Genomic DNA, 23,852 nt, shown 5'->3' with positions numbered 1-23,852 from the left:
ATTGAGCACACTCTACCAGGGCAGTTAGTGCTTCTTGGGCAGTTCATCATCAAGCCTCCATGGCTCAGGTTTGCAAGGCCGCAACATGGTCATCAGTGCATACATCCACGAAGTTCTATCAAGTGGATGTAGGTCAGCAAGAGGATGCCGCCTTCAGGCGCAGTGTTCTGCAGGCAGCAGTGTAGGTCCTCACGTCTGACGGCGGTCTGTATTTTGTTTCTTTCTTGTCTCCCTCCCCTCAGATAGCATTGCTTTGGGACATCCCATTCAGTAATTAATATGTGCTCTGTGTCCCGTGATGTACGATAAAGAAAATAGGATTTTTAGCTTACCTGTAAAATCCTTTTCTTGGAAGTACATCACGGGACACAGAGGCCCCTCCCCTCTTTTTTGGGATATATGTATATTGCTTTGCTACAAAAACTGAGGTTCTCCCTGTGTAAGAGGTTATATAGGGAGTGGGACTTCCAAGCTTTAATTATACCAGTGTCCATCACCTGAAGGTGGTGTATAACCCATTCAGTAATTAATATGGTGCTCTGTGTCCCGTGATGTACTTCCAAGAAAAGGATTTTACAGGCAAGCTGTTATAAAAATCCTATTTTTGCATACCTTCAATAGCCTCATCACTCAAGCAGTGGAAATTTCCCACCATGATGGCAGTTAAGATGAAACACCAGCTTTAACGTCACCCACTGCCTAGATATAACAGGCTTTTGCTTCAGACCTTTACTCACACTTTGTGGTGTACATACTGTAGGTTTGATGAAGTATTTGCACTTCATTCTCACGCAGACTTCAGTTTCTTAAAATATACAGAAGTGTACGTTGATGAACCAGAACAAGAATCCCTAGCACTGGCTGCAAGAACACCTAAAGTACTGAAACGTTCAAAAAAAAAAAGCTGCTTCTTTCCAGCATTGGTATTTTGAATGCTTTGTCTCATTGTAATAATGGCATAACAGCTAGTTTTTCCATTTTTCTTGTTGTTTTCACTTATTTTTCTCTCCTTCATTGTCTATATTTTGTTTTTATCTTTCCGGTCATCAGTTAAAGCCACCACATATTCAGCAGGGACTCCTCGAATTTCCATCCATGTATGAGCAGGCTGATTTTACCCAAGTAGATTTTTATATATGCGATTTACTGGTAGCGGCGCCAGTAACCATTGTATTGTGCCATCCGGGAAGACTCCCCGCACCCCCCCCGCCGGCAGAATACAGTAGCGCTGTATAGAATACAAAAGACCCCCCCCCCACATGAATAAAGTGATTTTACCTTTCCTTCCACATAGAGCTGCACAATTAATCGTTAAAGAATCGAGATTGCGATTCTACTCCCCCTCCCGATCTTAAAAAAAAAGTTTCCTCGATTCAATGCAGAGCCGTTCTCTGCTCAAGCCGACAGCTGTCAAGAAAAAAAACAGGTAGCCTGCCAAGTTTGCAAGACAAAGGCATAATGAGCTAGTATGCATATCATACTAGCTCATTATGAAATACTTACCTTAGAACGAAGCCACTGCAGCGGTCCCGGCACAATACTCTGGCCAGCGACATGTCTCCTGGAGTTATTTCTGGGTGTCGCAGGCTCCAAATGCTGTGATTGGCCTCAGCAGCGATGACAGGAGCTGCCGTTAACAGCACATCAACTGAAGAAACAGCACGCTCGGTACTTTTCTTCAGTGCACGTTTGCTGATGACGTCGGCACATGCTGATACAGGGGATATCTCCTAAACCGTGCAGGTTTTGGAGATATCCACGGTAGCTACAGGTAAGCCTTAGTATAGGCTTACCTGTAGTCAAGTGGTCTGTAAGGGTTTACAAACACTTTAAAGACTAAACCTTTTTCTGACACTTGTTTCTTACAAGTTAAAATCAGTATTTTTTGCTAGCAAATTACTTAGAAACCCCAAAACATATTTTTATATATATATATATATATATTTGTTTTAGCAGAGAATAAAATAGTGGTTGTTGCAATATTTTATGTCACACTGTATTTGCGCAGTGGTTTTCCAAATGCAATTTTTATTTTTTTTTTAAATACACTTGAATGAATACAAAAAAAAAGCTAAACCGTAAAGTTGACCCAATTTTTTTTGTATAATGTGAAAGATGATGTTACACCGCAAGAATCATGAGAGAGTCGTGATCTAAGCAAAAAAAAATGGGATTCTCATTTTAGCCAGAATCGCACAGCTCTACTTTCACCCGTGGTTTGCCTAAGTGGTGCGTCAAGTCAAATTGGTGCCTAAAGGCAACGTTTCTTGTAAAATGTATGTTGATTGACAACGGCCTACACTACACCAAAAGATTTCCATGCACATTTTTTTCTTTATCTAATGCTTTAGGAATGTATCTGGTTCTAAGCAGAAGCACACAAAATACGTAGTGACCTATTTTATTAGGTTTGAGCAGATGGCTTATGTGGGTAATTATCAGTATAATTATCAGTACTGTTTTGTGTTTTTTTTGTTTTTTTATATTTATTCGTGAAGCTTTGGTAATGAATAAACACTTCACCCTACCCTTTTGTTAGGATCATTCATGATACAAGCTTGCCTGAAAACGCAGAGCTCAGACCAACATGACATTGGCTGAACATTTCCAATATCATTACATGTTTTTGCTGACTTTCAGGGTCCTTTGAGTTTGTTACAATTGTTTTAGCGTGTTTTGCACAACGTTGATATATAAAGGCCCATTGTAATTCCTATTAGAAGACTCCCAATACAATTTGTTATTTTTAACAAAGTCCAGGATGCCATAATTTCAGCAACTCTGAATAGTGTTATTAAATATGCTTTTTCGAACAAATCCACTGGCAGACTCAGCTGGCAGTAGAAATAATGTTACAGGGGGACTCAGAAAAACAAAAACTGCTGTGTTAATGCTAGTGACAGACTTCATTATTGATGTCAATTTTTATTTGCATACAGTTAAAAGCGAAGTCCACTTTCTCCATACTTATAGGAGCTTGTGCAAAGCATTGCAACCGCAATTAGTGGCTCGTGGGTGAAATGCACATGCTCTTGCAGACTTTCTGCAGCCGCTGGTCCCTACCGGAGTACAGACCTTGTATTACAACGCTACAGGAAGTGTCGGTGGACTACAAGTATGGGGATCTGGGTGTAAGAAAGGAAGAGATGTGACTACCTGTACAACGTGCTCTCTAGGCACTTGTCCTAAACGCAGGTATCAGTCGGTACAGCGTTCAGCCCTTTCGCGTCACAACCTGCCAATACACATTGATAGGCTGCAGGCAGTGAGGCTGAATACTGCACCCATGCCTCCTGAGTACACTAAAATACTGGGATGCATGCACAGCAGCTAGACACCCTCCTGTGCAGTGGGCCCTGCATGCTTAGAAATTGCTAGTCCGTTTCTACCTTTTTTTTTTTTTTGTTTGTTTGTTTTTTTTTAACTGTAATAAAAGACCATTTCTAATTTACTGATAAATGGCGACAGTGACTCAAGGGCACCCTGCGTATGGTTGTGGTGAATGGTTACAGTGGACGTCACCACAGGAAATGTGTATATAGCCCAATGAAAAAATCCCACAACTAAACAACATTCTGTTGGCATCTGGCCAGATTTATTCACGTGTGTGATTGTGCGCACTCTATATGAATAGTTTGTAAAGCGATTCCAAGGGAATTACTGTTTTAAATACGTTTTAGTTTAGTGCACTTCTGTGAAGCACTCTCTTACATGATAAGATTTATTTCCTTTAATTACACAAACACAATTTCCATTCCTAATTGCAATGAACTAATGTGCAACGTTTGATCATAAGCATTTAGAAGTCATTCTTATAATAGGTTGGGCTTGGTAGTACCTAGTAATACTTGCTCATCCCTTGTGCTCATTAAGATGTGGATGACCTCTATGCATTTATTTGACATCATTACTTTTCAAAAGAATCCAACTGCACTTTCCTGTTTTCCAAGTTGGCCTAACAAAGGCTTTAATTGTATTAGATTGTTGCTCCTATTACATCAGTTCACTTTCATATTAATGTTTGGTCTAAAATCTATATCTGTCTTGATCTATGAAAAGTAGGGGTGCACCGAATGGAAATTTTTGTGCCGAAACCGATACCGATACTGAAAATGAAGGATGCACTAGGCCGAAAAATGATACAGAAAATGACAGTTTTAATAAATATTTATATTATTTTTATATATAATTGTATTATATTCAACTTTTTAATAGCATCAATTTAAATTAATATGAATTTGTTTGCCATTATTGGCACCTTTTAGTGCAAGAAAGGTCAAGAAAAATGCAGTCTGCAGTCTCTAACCATCTCTTGTATTATATCTGCAATCTCTTACTTAAACTTAAACACATTGCTAATAGTATTAGCATCATTTCCATTTGATGCACCTCTAGCAGATATGATACAGAAGATGGTCAGAGACTGCAGACATGATACAGGAGATGGTCAGAGACTGCAGACATGATACAAGAGATGGTCAGAGACTGCAGACATGATACAAGAGATGGTCAGAGACTGCAGACATGATACAAGAGATGGTCAGAGACTGCAGACATGATACAAGAGATGGTCAGAGACTGCAGACATGATACAAGAGGTGGTCAGAGACTGCAGACATGATACAAGAGATGGTCAGAGACTGCAGACGTGATACAGGAGATGGTCAGGGACTGCAGACGTGATACAGGAGATGGTCAGAGACTGCAGACGTGATACAGGAGATGGTCAGGGACTGCAGACGTGATACAGGAGATGGTCAGGGACTGCAGACGTGATACAGGAGATGGTCAGGGACTGCAGACGTGATACAGGAGATGGTCAGGGACTGCAGACGTGATACAGGAGATGGTCAGGGACTGCAGACGTGATACAGGAGATGGTCAGGGACTGCAGACGTGATACAGGAGATGGTCAGAGACTGCAGACGTGATACAGGAGATGGTCAGGGACTGCAGACGTGATACAGGAGATGGTCAGAGACTGCAGACGTGATTCAAGAGATCAATGCAGCCTGCTTGTGCCCAGCAGCCTCACCAGTGCCCATCATATGCAGCTTGCCTGTGCCCAGCAGCCTCACCAGTGCCCGTCAAATGCAGCCTGCCAGTGCCCAGCAGCCCTGCCAGTCCCCATCATATGCAGCCCACCAGTGCCCATCATATGCAGCGTGCCCATCATATGCAGCCCACCAGTGCCCGTCATATGCAGCCCACCAGTGCCCGTCATATGCAGCCTATCAGTGCCCAGCAGCCCCACCAGTGCCCGTCATATGCAGCCTATTAGTGCCCAGCAGCCTGCCAGTGCCCATCATATGCAGCCTGCCAGTGCCCAGCAGCCCCACCAGTGCCCGTCATATGCAGCCTACCAGTGCCCATCATATGCAGCTTGCCAGTGCCCAGCAGCCTCACCAGTGCCCGTCATATGCAGCCCACCAGTGCCCGTCATATGCAGCCTATTAGTGCCCACCTGCCAGTGCCCAGCAGCCCCACCAGTGCTCGTCATATGCAGCCCACCAGTGCCCAGCAGCCCCACCAGTGCCCGTCATATGCAGCCCACCAGTGCCCGTCATATGCAGCCCACCAGTGCCCGTCATATGCAGCCTATCAGTGCCCAGCAGCCTCACCAGTGCCCGTCATATGCAGCCTATCAGTGCCCAGCAGCCTGCCAGTGCCCACCTGCCAGTGCCCAGCAGCCCCACCAGTGCCCGTCATATGCAGCCTGCCAGTACCCAGCAGTCCCACCAGTGCCCGTCATATGCAGCCTACCAGTGCCCATCATATGCAGCTTGCCAGTGCCCGTCATATGCAGCCTACCAGTGCCCATCATATGCAGCTTGCCAGTGCCCAGTAGCCCCACCAGTGCCCGTCATATGCAGCCTATCAGTGCTCAGCAGCCTCACCAGTGCCCATCACATGTAGCCTATCAGTGCCCAGCAGCCTGCCAGTGCCCGTCATATGCAGCCTGCCAGTGCCCAGCAGCCCCACCAGTGCCCGTCATATGCAGCCCACCAGTGCCCGTCATATGCAGCCCACCAGTGCCCAGCAGCCCCACCAGTGCCCGTCATATGCAGCTTGCCGGTGCCTGTCATATGCAGCTTGTCGGTGCCCGTCATATGCAGCTTGCCAGTGCCCAGCAACCTCACCAGTGCCCATCATATGCAGCCCAGCATCCCCATCAGTGTCCATCATGTACAGCTTGCCAGTGCCCAGCAGCCCCATCAGTGTCCACCATGTGCAGCTTGCCAGTGCCCAGTAGCCCCATCAGTATCCATCATGTGCAGCTTTCCAGTGTTCAGCAGCTTTACCAGTGCCCATCATGTGCAGCCTGCCTGTGCCCGCATCAGCAGTGATCTCTGTGTGTCACGGAACTGGATTTGAATTGCCGGGGCCGAAGTAACAATGTTCCGCCTCCTGTAATCCCGTCATGCTGATTCAATGTCCCACCATTGGATCAGTGTGCCGCCTATCACAGGAGGCGGGACATTGTTACTGCGGCTGGGCAGTTCAGCTCCGTGAAACACGGAGAACGCGGCGAGTGGAGGAGGAGAAGGAGGGAGTGGAGGACTGGGCAGCAATGGGTGGCACCCGGGGCAGACCACGCCCTCTTTTGGTATCGGCTGACTTTTTCATTCGGCCGAATGAAAAAACACAGTTTTCGGCCGATAATTTTCGGCGGCGGAAATTTTTGTGCACCATTAATGAAAAGATTTAATTTTTTTGTCTTTGTAGGAAAGTAAAAAGCATTAAAGGTTACATCTTGCAAAACTCACAATCACAAATTGGCAAATATCTTGTTAAGAATGATGGGCAGGGACATATTACCCACGGAGGGCCAGTTTCCAGTTTGATCCTTGGCTGAAGACCCACACAACAGTATTTTGAATCCTGCAGTAAAGTTTGTTTATCAGTGTTATTTTGGCGTCAAATTTCCGTTTCGTTTTAGTCATAATCTTTTGACTAAATTGACATTTTAGTTCTATTTTAGTCATCTGAATTGTTTGTCTTAGTTGTATGTTAGTCTACTAAAATCTAATGGGTTTAGTTATATTGTAATGCATTACTTAAGCATTTCTCTAGAATTTCCAAACTTGTATAATCCTGGAGTAAAAATCTAACAATATGTTATTATTTGTGTTAAGGCTTGACTATGCACTACAGACACAGATTTAGCCGTTGTAATATATAACCAGTGTTAATTTTGACGTCAAATTTCCATTTAGTTTTAGTCAGTCTTTTGACTGTAAGAGCGGCAAGGATGTGGAATTCCCTTCCACAGGCGGTGGTCTCAGCGGGGAGCATAGATGGCTTCAAGAAACTATTAGATAAGCACCTTAATGACCGCAACATACAGGGATATACAATGTAATACTGACACATAATCGCACATAGGTTGGACTTGATGGACTTGTGTCTTTTTTCAACCTCGCCTACTATGTAACTATGACTAAAATGCCATTTTAGTTTTAGCCATATTTTAGCCACCCGAATTGTTTTAGCTTTAGTTGTATTTCAGTCGACTAAAATGAAAATATTTTCGCCAAAAAAATGAATACTGTTTATATCCTCTAGTCTGTAGTGTATTGGGTTTACCAGACACTTTTTTTTTTTTTTTTTTTAAACTGTATGTGCGAACAGATTTTTTTTTTTTTTTTTACAATTGAAGGCAGTGTTAAGTCCATTTCAAAGCTGACTTAGGCCGGCCATACACAGAGCGATTTTAAGAAATTTGCTTGATTCCCCATCAGCATAGACAGTGTGGATGTGGGAATCTCTCCTGCCAGGCCATTGTCTGTCTTCTCCCGCCGGGGGTGGGGGAAGCTGTCCCCACCGGGAGAAGACTGTGATAATTACTAGCGGCTGTAGTAACCGCTAATGATAATCACAGGTAAAACACTTCATGCTGGTTGTACCCATGTTGATCGATCAACTTGGTACATTCAGCCTGCCCATACATGGTTTGAATCTCGACCGGTTCCCACTGAACCAGCCAAGGTTCGAACAGTGTATGGCCTGCTTTAGACTGGCCATACATTATACAATTTTCTTATTCAATTTCCTTTAGATTTACCTTCAACTATGTGGTGAAAGGGCCTACCTGATGACATACAAATTGAAAGTGTTTAGTTTTCACCTCATATTATATGGTTTTGGGAAATCTAAAGGAAAATTGTACTTGATAGTTGTATAATGTATGGCCAGCCTAACCATAGATAATGATAATTCAGAAGAATATGTGCGGCTGAAATTACCATCCTACAGGCCAGGCATAGAGGAACTAATCTGTGAAAAGGCAAACCATTTATTTGACACAGTGGACAGTAACATGTAACACAAAGTGCATTAACGCAACGCACAAAAATGGCAAAGTGTGAATGATCTTGCCACATCCTTTTAGCAAGATCAAAGTAATATTAAAGTATAACTGGAATGATAAATAAAAATAAACTAGAAATGATGGGACTTTATAGGCCCCCCAAGGATGATAATGTTTGTAAAAAGATATACAACTTTTTTTTAGATATTACAGGTAAAATCAGTTAAAAACGTTATGCAGTGATAGTAGGATCAATAGGAGTCTAGTCTCCCTTGTGTGGTTACCATTATTGTTTGCTGGAAGATTATTTTGATGCTATTTAGATTCCTTTAGGATCGAAACAACTAATCGATCGACAACTAATCGATCAATTATGAAATTAATCAATTACTATTTTCATAATCAATTAATTGGCCAGTGACATAATGGGGTAAAAGAAACTAAAATTAGCCCTTTATAGTACAAAAAGAGCAAATAATCGCTACTGTAAATATTACTTTCACTTTTGCACAGTAAAAAAAAAAAACAAAAAAAACCCTTACAGTAGCGATTATTTGCTCTTTTTTACTATTAAAGGGCTAAATTTTTTTTTTTTAACCCTGTTATATGTAACTAAACATCTTAGGCCTTGTTTACACCTATGCGTTTTTTGGTGCTTTTTGCAGAAACGCACCACAGTACATATTTTTTTAATATAAAACTGTGTTTTTTTGGTTCAATATACTTCAATGGAGAAGCTGCAGAAAAGCACGTAATGCGTTTTTGCAGCAACTTGTGTTTTTTTAAATCTGCCCAACAACAAATTGGCCAAAAAAAGGGCACAAAAAATGCTAAAACGCAAATCGCAGCAAAATCACATGCAAAAAAAATCAAAACTCACAGCAAAAAGCACTGCAGAAACAGATCAAAAGCAAACTGCAGTGGTGTGTACCGAGCCTTATACTGGCCACATGGATCAATTTTCAGATGAGAATATTCATACGAAAAATCTTTGTACATTCGCTGAATGAAAGAATGTTTGAAATTTTCACTTGTTTTTAACATTGTTTTAAAATGAATGTAATTTCTGAACGAAAACCACATACACAGTCTGAAAATTCCTTTCACCAGGAGGTTTTCTATTATTTCTACATTTTCCCGTCACTGTGGTTGAAAATGAACATCGATTTGACCCCACTAACGATAATAAAATGACATTTTTTTTTTTTGAAGGAAGACGTTTTTTTGTGGCCAGCATATATTATATTACAGTTATGTTTGAAAATCTGCAAAACAGTCTTTAACTTTTATTTTCTTTTAAATAAAAATACATTTGATTTATTCTGATTCTGAAAAATAAATTGATTGAGTCTGATGATATTTACCAGATACAACCTCTTATAGTATATAGAGTATATCTCTTCTGTCTGTTATTCTCAGAGTAGATTAAAGATTTTACTCCTTAACCATATAGTTGGTTATTTTTATTTACCACTGCATAGAGATATTTAAGAATAAATTGCTTTTTTTTAAACTTTACATATTAACTAAATTATACACCACACTTTTTTTAAAGGTTATTAACCGATTAATCAAAACAATAATCGGCCAACTAATCAAGTATGAAAATAGTTGTTGCAGCCCTAGATTCCTTCATGCTCGCCTTTTCATTACAACTTTTATTAGTTTTGACACATTTTTGATGATGCTTAGCTGAATGTTGAGTATTATTATATCACGATGTCCCTGATACTAGTCACTTTTTTTACATATTCCTTTTTATATTAGTTGATCTACGCATTGAAGGCCTCAATTGGACCACTTTTATGCAGGTGGTTCTGCCATATACTCGAAGTGAACCATTTATCCTAGACCCCTTTCACACTGGGGCGCTTTGCAGGCAATATAACGCTAAAAATAGCTCTTGCAAAGCGCCTTGAAAGAGCCACTGCTGTCTCTCCAATGTGAAAGCCCCGAGGTCTTTCACACTGGAGTGGTGCGCTGGCAGGATGCTAAAAAAGGTCCTGCTAGCAGCATCTTTGGAGCGGTGAAGGAGTGATGTATACAACGGGGCAGCATGGCTATACCGCCGGCACAGCGCTGCTGCGGGTGGTTTTAACCCTTTCTCGGCCACTAGTGGGGGGTAAAAGTGCCCTGCTAGCGGCCAAATAACGCCGCAAAATTGACAGTAAAGCGTCGTTAAAAATAGCGGTGCTTTACCGCCGAAGCACTCACCGCCCCAGTGTGAAAGGGGCCTTAAAGTGTTTCTAAAGCTTCCATTTTTTAATTAAAATAAAGATACGTCATACTTACCTGCTCTGTGCAAAGGTTTTGCGCAGAGCAGCCACTATCCGCCTCTTCTGGGGTTCCACACTGGCACTCCTGGCTCCTCCCAATTTGCAAGTGCACCCATAGAAACATAGAAAGCCACCTTCTATGGGGACACTCATGCGGGCTCCCTCCCAAGCCCCGCTGTCTGCGCCTATAGACAGGCAGTGGGGCTCAGCCCTGCCTCGCTCCCTCATCATAAGATTTGACTGATAGCAGCAGGAGCCAATGGATGCTGCTATCAATTTGTCCAGAAAAGAAGGTGAGAGCTGGGAGAGGCGCTGCTCTCATGCATGAAGGTGAAATACCTTAAAGCGGAACCTAATTTAACCCCTTCCCGCCGACCGTACGCACATCTGCGTACTTGGCTTTCGGGGGTTATACCGGGATGATGCCCGCAGCTGCAGGCATCATCCCGGTACTGTTGTTCAGAGCGGGCGATCGGCTACCTGTATATAACAACCGATGCGGCTGAAAGCCGCTCGGCTGTTATACCGGAGGAGCGGGAGGGGACATCCCCCCCTCCCGACGCTCTTACCGGGCCTCCCGTGCGATCGGGAGGCCCGGTGTCCAATCGTCTGCCTCCGACGTCTGGGGGCGGGCAGGAACGAAGCTGTGGGCGGCTTCGTTCCAGCCTTCTCAATGTAAAAGCGGAAGCGACGTTATGACGTCACTTCCCGTTTACTCGGCTGCCAATGGCGCCGAATTTAAAAAAATATACAGTGTTCAGAATCGCCGTTTTTGGGGATCTGAATACTGTGAAGTGTAAAGGAGGGATGGGGGGTCTTTTAGACCCCCGATCTCTCCATAAAGAGTACCTGTCACCACCTATTACTGTCACAAGGGATGTTTACATTCCTTGTGACAGCAATAAAAGTAAAAAAAACTAATTTTTTTTTTTAAGCACAATTTTTAAGTATTAAAATAAATATAAAAAAAAAAAATTTTTTTTAAAGCGCCCCCGTCCCCGCGAGCTCGCGCAGCGAAGAAAACGCATACAGAAGTTGCGCACGCATATGTAAACGGTGTTCAAATAACACATGTGAGGTATCGCCGCAATCGTCAGAGCGAGAGCAATAATTCTAGCCCTAGACCTCCTCTGTAACTCTAACCTGGTAACCGTAAAAAAAAATTTAAAGCGTCGCCTATGGAAATTCATAGCTACCATAGTTTGTCGCCATTCCACGAGTGCGTGCAATTATAAAGCCTGACATGCTTGGTATCTATTTACTCAGCGTAACATCATCTTTCACATTATACAAAAAAATTGGGGTAACTTTACTGTTTGGATTTTTTAAAATTCGTGGAAGTGTCCCTTTTCCAAAAATTTGCGTTTAAAACACCGCTGCACAAATACCGCGTGATATAAAATATTTCAACAATCTCCATTTTATTCTCTAGATTCTCTGCTAAAAAAATATATATAATGTTTGGGGGTTCTAAGTAATTTTCTAGCAAAAAAAATGGATTTTAGGAGGGGAGATGGGCGGAGCAGACATGCATTGTTAGAGCTCCACACCGCTGAGGAGAGAAGAGAAGGACAAAGCGGAGCCTGCAGGCTCAAAAGGTATCCATTTGAACCTTTTTGCCCCTGGGAACAAACTGTGAAAGTTTGGGCAGGAAATATGGTACTGGGAAGAAACTGTGGCAGAAATAAAAATCACCTCACAAAGAGCTCACAGGCACTCACTGCAGCTGAAGCAGCTCCAGTCACCTCACAAGATACAGCATCAGGGCGCTCTCACAGACAGAAAATGTCACAGCAAGACTCTCCATTTGAGTCAGATACAGAACAAATCCTCTCACAAACTTCTCCACAAGCCTCCTCAGCATCCCCAGAAATATTATTACAGTTTGAAAAGATACTTCATAAGGCTTTAAAACAAACCTCAGACCAAATAACAAAAAGCCTAACCAAAGAAATAAGAGAGCTGGGAAACCGCACCGCAGCCCTAGAAATAAAAATGGATGAAATTGAAATTACAACCCAAGAAAATATAACAGAATTGGAACAATTAAAAGAAGAGAATTTAATACTTCAAACTAAGCTCGAAGATTACGAAAATAGAGCCAGACGTTCAAACTTGCGCATAAGGGGAATACCTGAAACTGTGACAGACCTGCAATCTACTATTACTGCTCTATTACAAGAACTAAAGCCAGATATCCCTATTGAACGTTTAGAACTGGACAGAGTACACAGAGCCCTCACAGCCAAAAAGAAAGATGGACCCCCACGTGATATAATCACAAAATTTCATTATTACAGAACGAAAGAACAAATACTAATTGCTGCAAGAGAAAAAAAGGAACTTAATTTTCAAGGACACAATTATCAAATTTTTGCTGACCTATCCCAACTTACTATTACTAAAAGACGATCCATGAAACCCCAACTAATGGAACTGCTACGCCACAACATTATGTATCAATGGGGCTTCCCCTTTTCAGTCAGATTTAACCACCAAGGTACAATTTACAGAAGCAGATCAGCAGATGAACTACAACAAACCCTTTTAAAATTAAATCTGACAGAACCCACAAGCAGCAACTCTCCCACGCGCAGAAGAATGGCATCATCTTCACCTTCAGGCTGCACCCAGAAAATTCCAGAACAAAATGGGAATCATCATTCTCACAAAAGAGGCCGTTATGCCACATTATCCATGGACCAAGAAGATTCAATGGACTGACATCCTAATTCCTGATATCTCTTCATTTATTATACTAAGAGATGGTTCTCTATAAAAAAACCTGTATTTATAACTGAATGTAACTACATTCTGATAGTCACACACTGTGTGGGATCATGTTACATTCCAGTTACATTTCTTATTGCTTCTGATTCATATAGCCTTAGAATATATAAGTGAAATAAGGAAATTCTTGTTCAGTTATATATTATCAGGTAATAACAATAGATTTATTACTTTTTAGGACAAATATGTTCAATAATTCAGAAGTAATGGAAGCTTTTTCTTTTTTTTCTTAAAACAAATATATTATTACCTAACTAGTTCCTAGAATTATATTTTTGTTTATTCTAATCTGAAGCAATACAACCTCAATTTTATGAGTTAACATATCTAAACAGTTACATATGAATAAAATATGTAATTGTTTACTCTAAAAGGGTTAAAATCCCAAAATAATTCAAACTATCTTCATCAATACCAAAGTTATTAACAGTACCTTTCTAACTGAATTATTTAGCCTAGGGCAAGACTAACCATATACAACCACCCTGGGATAAATAATTTCAACAAAAACTATATTTTGCACTCCAATTAATGAAACATCATTTTGATGTCTTTTGACATAGCACTTCTCTCCTGCAAGTGGAAGATCCGTGTACCCCCATTAGCCCTCCTCATTCTCCCAACCATATTATGTGGGAGTGTGACGAAGGCACTTATTCCCCTGAGAGAGATATTTATTCTCTTTCACGGGTAAATTGTGATTACTTGCAAAAAATAATTTATACAATGTATCATCTAATCTCATATGTTTTTTGTTTACTCTTTACTCCAGAATTCACTGGTTTCTTTTCTATCTTTTCATCTCTTCAGTCCACACAGGTTGATCTGCGCAGTCAGCTCTGCATAACAAAAAGTAAGTCAAAACTATTTGATCTGTTGCCATGGCACCACTGAATATACTTTCCCTGAATGTTTAGGGAATAAATGTCCCTCAAAAAAGGACCAAAGCCTTCCGTACTTTCCATAACAAGAAGGCTCACATAGTATGCCTCCAAGAAACACACTTCACCAAAGATTCTACTCCAAAATATATTTCTCCATTTTATCAACAAATTTACACGGCTTCTGCCTGTACCAAGCAAAGGGGAACTCTAATTGCATTTCACCGATCCACACCATTCACCTTATCATCAGAAATTAAAGACCCAGAAGGTAGATACGTGATACTCATGGGTTATATAATGGATACAGCAATCGTGGTGATTTCCTACTACGCTCCTAACAAACAACCTACACCATTCCTCTCACATATATTACAAGTGATTAATACACACAAAATAGGAACAGTGATAATGTGTGGGGATTCGAACCAGGTCCTCCTCCCATTTCTAGATAAATCACCTTTTACACCATCCAAAATAACCTCTAGATTACCTTTTTCTCAACTTCTTTCCAAATACAATCTGGTAGATTCGTGGAGAGAAAGTAACCCAATGAAAAAGAAATTCACTTATTTCTCGCACCCTCATCAAAACTTCACCAGAATAGATCATATTTTTCTAACAATAGGAATGATACCAGAAATTATTGCATCAGATATAATTCCGATTCCGTGGTCTGACCATAATGCAGTATACACTACTATAGCCTCAGCCATACCAAAAGCGCATGACCCAACGTGGTACTTACCGGACATAATGCTCAAACACCCACTACATCAGATGGCCATTGAACAAGCTTTAAAGGAATACATATCAATTAATAATACAACAGACATCTCCCCAATAACACTGTGGGAAGCTCATAAGCCTGTCTTGCGTGGTACAATACAAAGACAAATGGCACTATTTAAACAGGAACGCAAAAATCTAGCAAAAAAACTAGAACTCAATTTTAATGCAGCCTACATATCATTCCAAGATAATCCATCTCAGAGTACAAAATCTCATCTGGAAAAATCTAGATTGGAATACGATCTATTTCTCACTGAGTCAGTTGATAAATCCCTCAAACGCTCCAAACACAATTTCTACATGAATACAAACAAACCAGGTACATATTTGGCTCGGGCATTAAATTCAACTAACAAATCTTTCAAACCAATACGTTTGAAATTATCAAAAAATGTTTATACTTGTAATCCAGTTAAAATAGTCCATAAATTTCACTCACATCTCGCAACTTTATACAAGACAAACAATGAATTTAATCCTACAGAGGCTGAATCCTTCTTCTCAAAAATAACCTTACCCGAGTTATCTCAGAATCAAAAAAGCAGTTTGGATGAGCCTATAACTATAGATGAAGTTGCTAACGCCATAAAAGACCTAAAACTTAATAAAAGACCAGGCCCAGACGGCTACTCGGCTTTATACTATAAAACATTCTCAGAAATACTCTCTCCCATTCTCACTGAAACTTTTAACAAACTTCTAGATGGACATTCTTTTCGGCAAGAAACATTAATGGCAATTGTTTGTATGATCCCAAAACCCCTTTCTGATGATACTTCCTGTGTGAATTATCGGCCTATCTCTCTGTTAAACCTTGATATTAAATTATTAGCAAAAATAATAGCAAAACGCCTCAATAGCATTATAGGAAAATTAATACATAGAGATCAAGTAGGCTTCATGCCAAATAGACAGGCAGGCGATAATATACGTAGGGCAGTGTTATTGGCACATATTGCTAAAAAACAGAAAATCCCTTTATGTTTTCTATCTCTCGATATTAAGAGGGCATTTGACACAGTATCCTGGCAATATATGCAATATTCATTACAAGAATGGGGTTTTGGACCCCACTTTTTAACATGGATCAAAGCATTATATAATAAACCCAAAGCCTATATAAAATATGCTGGATACAAATCTGACGCCTTTAATATCGAAAGAGGTACCCGACAGGGTTGCCCATTATCTCCCTTATTATTTGCCCTTATACTCGAACCCATGGCCCAATACATCAGAACAAACCAAACTATAACTGGCATTGAAGTAGGAGGTATTACACGCAAATTATGTATATTTGCAGACGATATATTACTTTTTCTATCATCACCACAGGTCTCTGGTCCTAACTTAATACCAGCTCTTGATGGATTTGCAGCCCTATCCGGCCTTATGATTAATCCTAAGAAATGCCTAGTGCTTAATATTTCACTCACAAACATGGAATTGATCCCGGCTAGGGCTGCACTCCCATTCACATGGGCAGAAAAATCAATCCCATATCTTGGAATTCATTTAACAGCATCTCATTCTGACTTATTCTCAACCAATTATCCTCCTGTATTAATACAGATCACAAACCTAATAAAACAATGGTCGCAACTTCCTTTATCCTGGATAGGGAAGATTAATGCAATCAAAATGACTATTCTACCCAAATTGCTTTATCTATTCAGAGTCCTCCCTATTCCAATTCCTTCCTATTTTTTGAGAATAGTACAAAAAAGAGCAACTTCGTTTACATGGGGCTCTTCTAAACCACGTATACCTATACACACACTACATCTTCCCAAAAATAAAGGAGGCCTGGGATATCCTAATAACTACTACAGAGCAGCACATTTGGCCAGTCTGTCCAAATACCATGCAAAACAGGAAATCCCATTATGGGTATTTATAGAGGCTTCAGAAAATGACCCTCTATTAATATCAAACTTATTATGGCTTGATCCTAAAGACCGCTTTAAAATTCATAATCCCATAACTAAACACTTCTTATCTCTCTGGGATAAACTAAAAACCAAATATCAGTTACAATCTCCACACAATCCTCTCCTTTCTTTTATCAGAAATCCGGCCTTTTATCCGGCATGGATCTACCCAAATTCTTTTAAAGCTTGGACAACATCAGGCATTCAGACACTAAATGACTTCATAGCATCTAAATCATTCCTTTCATTCCCATCGCTTAGAGAAAAATATGATCTACCAAACTCTGAGATATTTAGATATCTCCAAATCAAAAACTTCTATACACCATTCCTAAAGGGGGATACACCATTATCCCAATTATCCATTTTTGAATCAATCTGTACAAAAGATCCATTTGCTAAAGGTACAATTTCATCACTTTATAATCAATTTTATGGAGTAGCAAATCTTAATAGACCCTCTTACGTTCAGAGGTGGGAGGAGGACCTGGGACGAACTTTAGAAGACACGGACTGGTCTAACATATGGCTCACATCTAAGTCATCTTCACCCAACATCTTAGCACTGGAGACAAATTATAAAGTCCTAACTCGCTGGTACCTTGTACCCGCTAGAGTGGCAAAATATTCACCTATTACCTCAGCTCTTTGTTTTCGAGGATGCCCAGAAATAGGCACACATTTACACATATGGTGGACGTGCCCAGTAATCCAAACCTTCTGGAAGGAAGTCTTCGTGATTGCATCTAAAATATTTAAAAAAATAATACAACCAGATCCATATATAACTTTACTTAATCTAAAACCGGAATGGTTAACACTCTCTCAATTCAAACTTATGATCCAACTAATAACGGCTGCAAAACAAACAGTGGCCAAGGCATGGAAATCTCCTACATTGGTACTAGCAGAAACAATTCACAGAATGAATAATACAATGTCCCATGCTAAGATGGTAGCCATCGATCAAATTCCAAAATTTGAAAAACTTTGGCATCCTTGGATAAAACAACAGTTCCTGTCAAACTTCAATGACTCTGTCCTGTTGCCATGGTAACAGATTAAATGACTTGCAGAGACACCCATTCTAAGGCTTCAAAGAGAACTAAAAAGAATAATAAACTGACAAGCGGGACAACCTTGTGGACCATACCTCTACCTTTCTACCCTTTTTCTTCTTTCTCTTTCCTTTTCTCCACCTTACGATTAAAGCTCATTATCAGAATTTATTTGACCTATATACACTCTACCTGTAAACAATATGTATAGTAGGTATAAATCATTTAAATACCTACAAAAGTAACTAAGGAAATGACATATATCTTTAATTTAGGTTTACGTGAACCCAATGTTTAATATTTGAAATTTCATGATATTTACCTATATAAACCCTACTGTAAAACAATGAGCTTACTTTAAAGATCATTGTAAACTTACTTTATGTATCTTTATGACATTGTATACTCAATAAACTACTTTTGACAAGGAAAAAATGGATTTTAACTTGTAAACACCAAATTTCAAAAATAGGCTTAGTCATGAAAGGGTTAAGAGGGGGCGTTCTGCTCTTCCTCCTTCTCCCCCCTCCTCTTCTGCCATATTTGGAGGATATTTTTTGGGGGGTGGGGATGGGTGTCTAGTTTTGACAGGTAGTCTTAGACGCCAGCAAAAACGCTTGTACAAATGCACCCCCCAAAAAAAACTGCAAATCACCAAATGTGCTTTACTCGGCAGGGCAAACCTGCAAAATGTTATATACATAATATTTTCAATAAACAAGGATGCTAACCCCTAAGTGGTTCAGTAATGCACATCTCATTCTTCATCAAACTTCCTTCCTAGTGTTTCCTGCCTTCACAAACAAAGTATAGGTGCTTTAAAAGCTCAGCAATGTAATTTATCTGGCATTTTAAAAGGAAAAACATGCATGACAAGCCTGTGATAACCTTAGTGATTTAAAATGAAAAGCTATATTTATCTTAGAGAATTTATTCTCTTGTACAAAGTCAGCCCTTTTCTATGAGTTGTAATCTGCCGTGAAAGCATTAAAAAAAGGTATGAAACCTGAATTGCAACTTAAAGCACTTGCAGTTTTGTCCGGCCAGTCCTGAGATTTACACAGCCCTGCCGGACAGGAGAGTCAGGCTGGTGACCTGAATTTTCTCTGTAGTTAAAGCGCTCATATTGCATAAAGGAAAAAAATCAGCAGAAGTGTTGGGGAGAAGCACCCCAGGATTCATGAAAGGGGTGGGCTGTGGATTGTTGTCATGTTTCATGTTCAAACCTACATATGAGTATAACAGGAAACAGTTTCAAGAGGTGTGATTAGCCTGCTGATTGGTCAGTAGAAAAGTGATGATCTCATCCCTTTGCTCTCTCCTCCTGACAGTGTGTTCGTTGTTTTTCAGTGTGCACTGCAGCACACCTAAATGTCTCCTAGTGCCGTCTCTCCCTCTCACATGGCATATTGGACATGTTTTATCGTAGTGCTTGAAGGAAAACTATTTCACCCAACAATAAGCAATTACATCACCTTTCATTTCTTAAGTACAGTCATTGAGTGGTCTTCCTTTATAAATCCTAATAAGTGAGGCTGTTTTTTGCTGGTGCACTTTACTTGATGTTTAGGACTTTTACTAACTAGCATTATGTGCCCTGATCTGCTTCTTGGTTACAACATGCACATCTTTCTTCATGGAGACAACCATTCTCTATGGTAAGCACAGGCATGAACAGTCATGAATGCTTTGTTGACTGTTGGCTACTATACTAGTGTGTTGTGAATCCCTCAAGGTTTTTCCAGTCGTCAGCAAAATGCAGTATCAGTAATTATTGATACAGTCATCAATCTAGACTTGTTGTTATATCTGTTATAATTTACTTATGCCCTGTGCTGCATTTGCTTATCTTGTCAATTTTATCAAATGTTTTTATACATACTATTACAAGGTATAAGGGTGCATTCACACTTGCAAATGCACTCTGCCAACGATTTATATGCGAGAACCCCAGCTGGAGTTCCTGCAATTACAGTATCTCATATTTTTGTAAATATTTCATTCTATCTTTTCATGTGACAACGCTGAAGAAATGACACTTTGCTACAATATAAAATAGTGAGTGTACAGCTTGTATAACAGTATAAATTTGCCGTCCCCTCAAAATAACTCAACACACAGCCATTAATGTCTAAACTGCTGGCAACAAAAGTAAGTACATCCCTAAGTGAAAATGTCCAAATTGGGCCCAACGTGTCAATATTTTGTGTGACCACCATTATTTTCCAGCACTGCCTTAACCCTCTTGGGCATGGAGTTCACCAGAGCTTCACAGGTTGCCACTGGAGTCCTTTTCCACTCCTCTATGATGACATCACTGAGCTGGTGGATGTTGGAGACCTTGCGCTCCTCCACCTTCCGTTTGAGGATTCCCCAATAGGGTTTAGGTCTTGAGACATGCTTGACCAGTCCATCGCCTTTACCTTCAGCATCTTTAGCAAGGCAGTGGTTGTCTTGGAGGTGTGTTTAGGGTCGTTATCATGTTGGAATACTGCCCTGCGGCCCAGTCTCTGAAGGGAGGGGATCATGCTCTCCTTCAGTATGTCAGAGTATATGTTGGTATTCATGGTTCCCTCAATAAACTGTAGCTCCCCAGTGCCCGCAGCACTCATGCAGCCCCAGACTATGACACTCCCACCAACATGCTTGACTGTAGGCAAGACACTTGTCTTTGTAATCCTCGCCTGGTTGCCGCCACACACGCTTGACACCCTCTGAACCAAATAAGTTTATCTTGGTCTCATCAGACCACAGGACATGGTTCCAATAATCCATGTCCTTTAGTCTGCTTGTCTTTAGCAAACTTTCCAGGCTTTCTTGTACATCATCTTTAGAAGAGGCTTCCTTCTGGGACGACAGCCCTGCAGACCAATTTGATGCAGTGTGCTGCCTATGGTCTGAGCACTGACAGGCTGACCTCCACCCCTTCAACCTCTGCAGCAATGCTGGCAGCACTCATACGTCTCTTTCCCAAAGACAATCTCTGGATATGACGCTGAGCACGTGCACTCAGCTTCTTTGGTCGACCACGGCAAGGCCTGTTCTGAGTGGAACCTGTCATGTTAAATCGCTGTATGGTCTTGGCCACCGTGCTGCAGCTCAGTTTCAGGGTCTTGGCAATCTTCTTATAGCCTAGGCCATCTTTATGTAGAGCAACAGTTCTTTTTTTCAGATCCTCAGAGAGCTCTTTGCCATGAGGCACCATGTTGAACTTCCAGTGACCAGTATGAGAGAGTGAGAGCGATGACATCAAATTTAACAAACCTGCTCCCCATTCACACCTGAGACCTTGTAACACTAATGAATCACATGACACCGGGGGAGGGAAAATGGCTAATTGGGCCCAGTTCGGACATTTTCAATTAGGGGTGTACTCACTTTTATTGCCAGCGGTCTTGACATTAATGGCTGTGTGTTGAGTTATTTTGAGGGGACAGCAAATTTACACTGTTATACAAGCTGTACACTCACTACTTTACATTGTAGCAAAGTGTAATTTCCTATGTTGTCACATGAAAAGATCTAATAAAATATTTACAAAAATCTGAGGGGGGTACTCACTTTTGTGAGATACTGTAGCTGCAAGAGGCAGCTCCATTGAAAGCAAGGGAAGGTTGCCGGCTAGGGCAGCTGATCATGCCCACTCGCATGTAATCTCTCATGCTGGGATCACATTTGAGTGATCAGCCCTAGACACAGTATGTACCCTTTGCTCCTCCCCTGGCAGGTACATAAAGTTATGTAAGGAGGTGAAGGGAAAGAGATGCAGGGCCAGCACAGAGATACATTTGACACTCCCAAACTGGGAGAAGACTATGACATGGATGGAGGGGCTTGTGCTAGGAAATTGAATCTCCCTGGAGTATTCCACTTTTCAAGCAAGTTTTAAACATGCATTGCAATGAATACGAAAAAATATATAGAAAAGAAAAACACTAGTAAGTATTTATTTACCTGCAGTTTTTTTAAGTTGGCGACATGGTCTCTTTAACACAATGTATGGTAATGCAGCTCTATAATGTAAATAATCCCTTAGAGGTGCTATTTCAGAAATTTCTTGTTATTGATGACGTCGTCCACCTTAGAGGTTTTTTTGTCTTCTACCACAGCTGCAAGCACCTCTTCTGTGAGATTTTAGCTTATATCTGTTGCAGAAGTGCAAGGGTTCCACTTTGTAAACAAGTGCAGATAGTCTAATTCAGTTCACAACTTTCATACAAATAAATCTGTTCCTGGCTTGTGATATAAAATCTAACATGCAACGAATGGATTTACACCACAATCATTAGGACTGTATTGATAAAAGTTCCCCACTGTGTTTTGGTTTTCCCCAACATTCCCTTTTCTACATTGCTGTTTTTGTGGTCTTTTCTTCACAACTTTATAAAAAGTGTTCCTTGGCTGAAACTCGATTTTAGCAGTACAACATTTATGAAAGCTGACTTGTTTGTTATGGAATACTGCATATGATTGCCCATTACTTTCTAAAGTGTTCTCCTTTTCACCTGCTTTTTGCCCTTTTTCTTTCCATTCAGGCTTTTGATGTGGCAGAGCGTGAGCTGGAAATACCGGCATTGCTCGACCCATATGACATGGTATCCATGAAAGTGCCAGACCGTCTTAGCATTATGACCTATGTATCTCAGTATTACAACCTTTTCCGTAATTCCAACCCAGGTCAGTGAGTAAAGTATAACTAAACGCAAAACATTTTTCTTTTTAGATTTTGATAGAGTGGTGAGGATTTAGAACAGGGGTAGGCAACCTCGGCACTCTAGCTGTGGTGAAACTACAAATCCTATCACGCCTCTGCCTCCAGGAGTCATGCCTGTGATTGTCAGGGTCTTGCAATGTCTCATGGGACTTGTAGTTTCACTACAGCTGGAGGGCCAAGGTTGCCTACCCCTGGTTTAGAACCACTGTCACATTTATGTTGTTGTCCTTGTCTTCTTCAGGAACATTCACTCGTCTAAGGGCTAGTTTCAATGGGGATATTTGTTTCTATGACAGCTGTCGCTGGTTCTGTTCCCATATGTTTCGACCGCAATTTCCCTGCATTTTTTTAAAGGAATCTGGTTCAGTTTTGTTCACCAGTTCAGGTGCGATTCAGGTTCAAATTTTTACTTGAAATTGCACATGAACCGGACTAGAAAACGCACAGAATTTTTTTTTAAAATAGACCGCGGCCGGCCAGCAGATATGTGAACCGGCTCCATAGAGAAGGCTTGCCAGTTTACGTGTCGCGTTCAAAACGCATCCAATTCGCATATATGTGAACCAAGCCTAAGAAGAAATTTCCCTCACATTGAAAAGATATCCTCTAACTTACTGTTGAGTCTACATGGCATAAAGCTTGGCACCATGTATGCGTTCTCTACTGTGCTGACATTTGGGACAATGAAAATAGCTCATACCTGGACATTTTCACTTTGGACACCCATCTGTGTGTGTGTGCGCGCTGATATTCTTGTGTACTTGGAACAACTTTATTTTGAGCACTAGAGGTAGGCTACCTTTGAGAGGTGGAGATCTACCTGAACAACATGTAGAGATCAAAGATCACCAGGTTGCAGCACCTTTTTTTATTCTTATTTTTTTATTTATTATGCAGGGTTTCATCAATGGTACTGCAGACTGAATCACTTGACTAGTTTCAGGCCTGGTTGGCCTCAATTCTGTGCTTGCTGCCTGGTCTGAGTTCTGCCCCACTGGCTGGTTTTAGCTTTAGAGTGGTTGGCATGGCTAACCGTTTTGGGTTCTAGTGAATAGTGAAGTACCACTTTAAAACAAAAAGGTTACACTCACATAGGCAG

At 40.8% G+C, this 23,852-nt stretch overlaps 1 protein-coding gene across 2 annotated transcripts in view; it reads left to right on the top strand.

Annotated features, from left to right (window-relative positions):
- Positions 1-23,852, top strand: part of MICALL1 (MICAL like 1) — a 235,111-nt gene that overhangs the window by 120,949 nt on the left and 90,310 nt on the right. For both annotated transcript variants that reach the window (XM_073592611.1, XM_073592610.1), the window contains exon 3: positions 22,575-22,716. In XM_073592611.1, coding sequence (XP_073448712.1) covers positions 22,575-22,716 — 142 coding nt within the window. The remainder of the gene's footprint in view (positions 1-22,574; positions 22,717-23,852) is intronic.

The sequence above is a fragment of the Aquarana catesbeiana genome, linkage group LG07, assembly GCF_042186555.1.
Source record: "Aquarana catesbeiana isolate 2022-GZ linkage group LG07, ASM4218655v1, whole genome shotgun sequence".
Classification (NCBI taxonomy): domain Eukaryota; kingdom Metazoa; phylum Chordata; class Amphibia; order Anura; family Ranidae; genus Aquarana; species Aquarana catesbeiana.
This window is presented reverse-complemented; position numbering and strand designations above follow the sequence as displayed.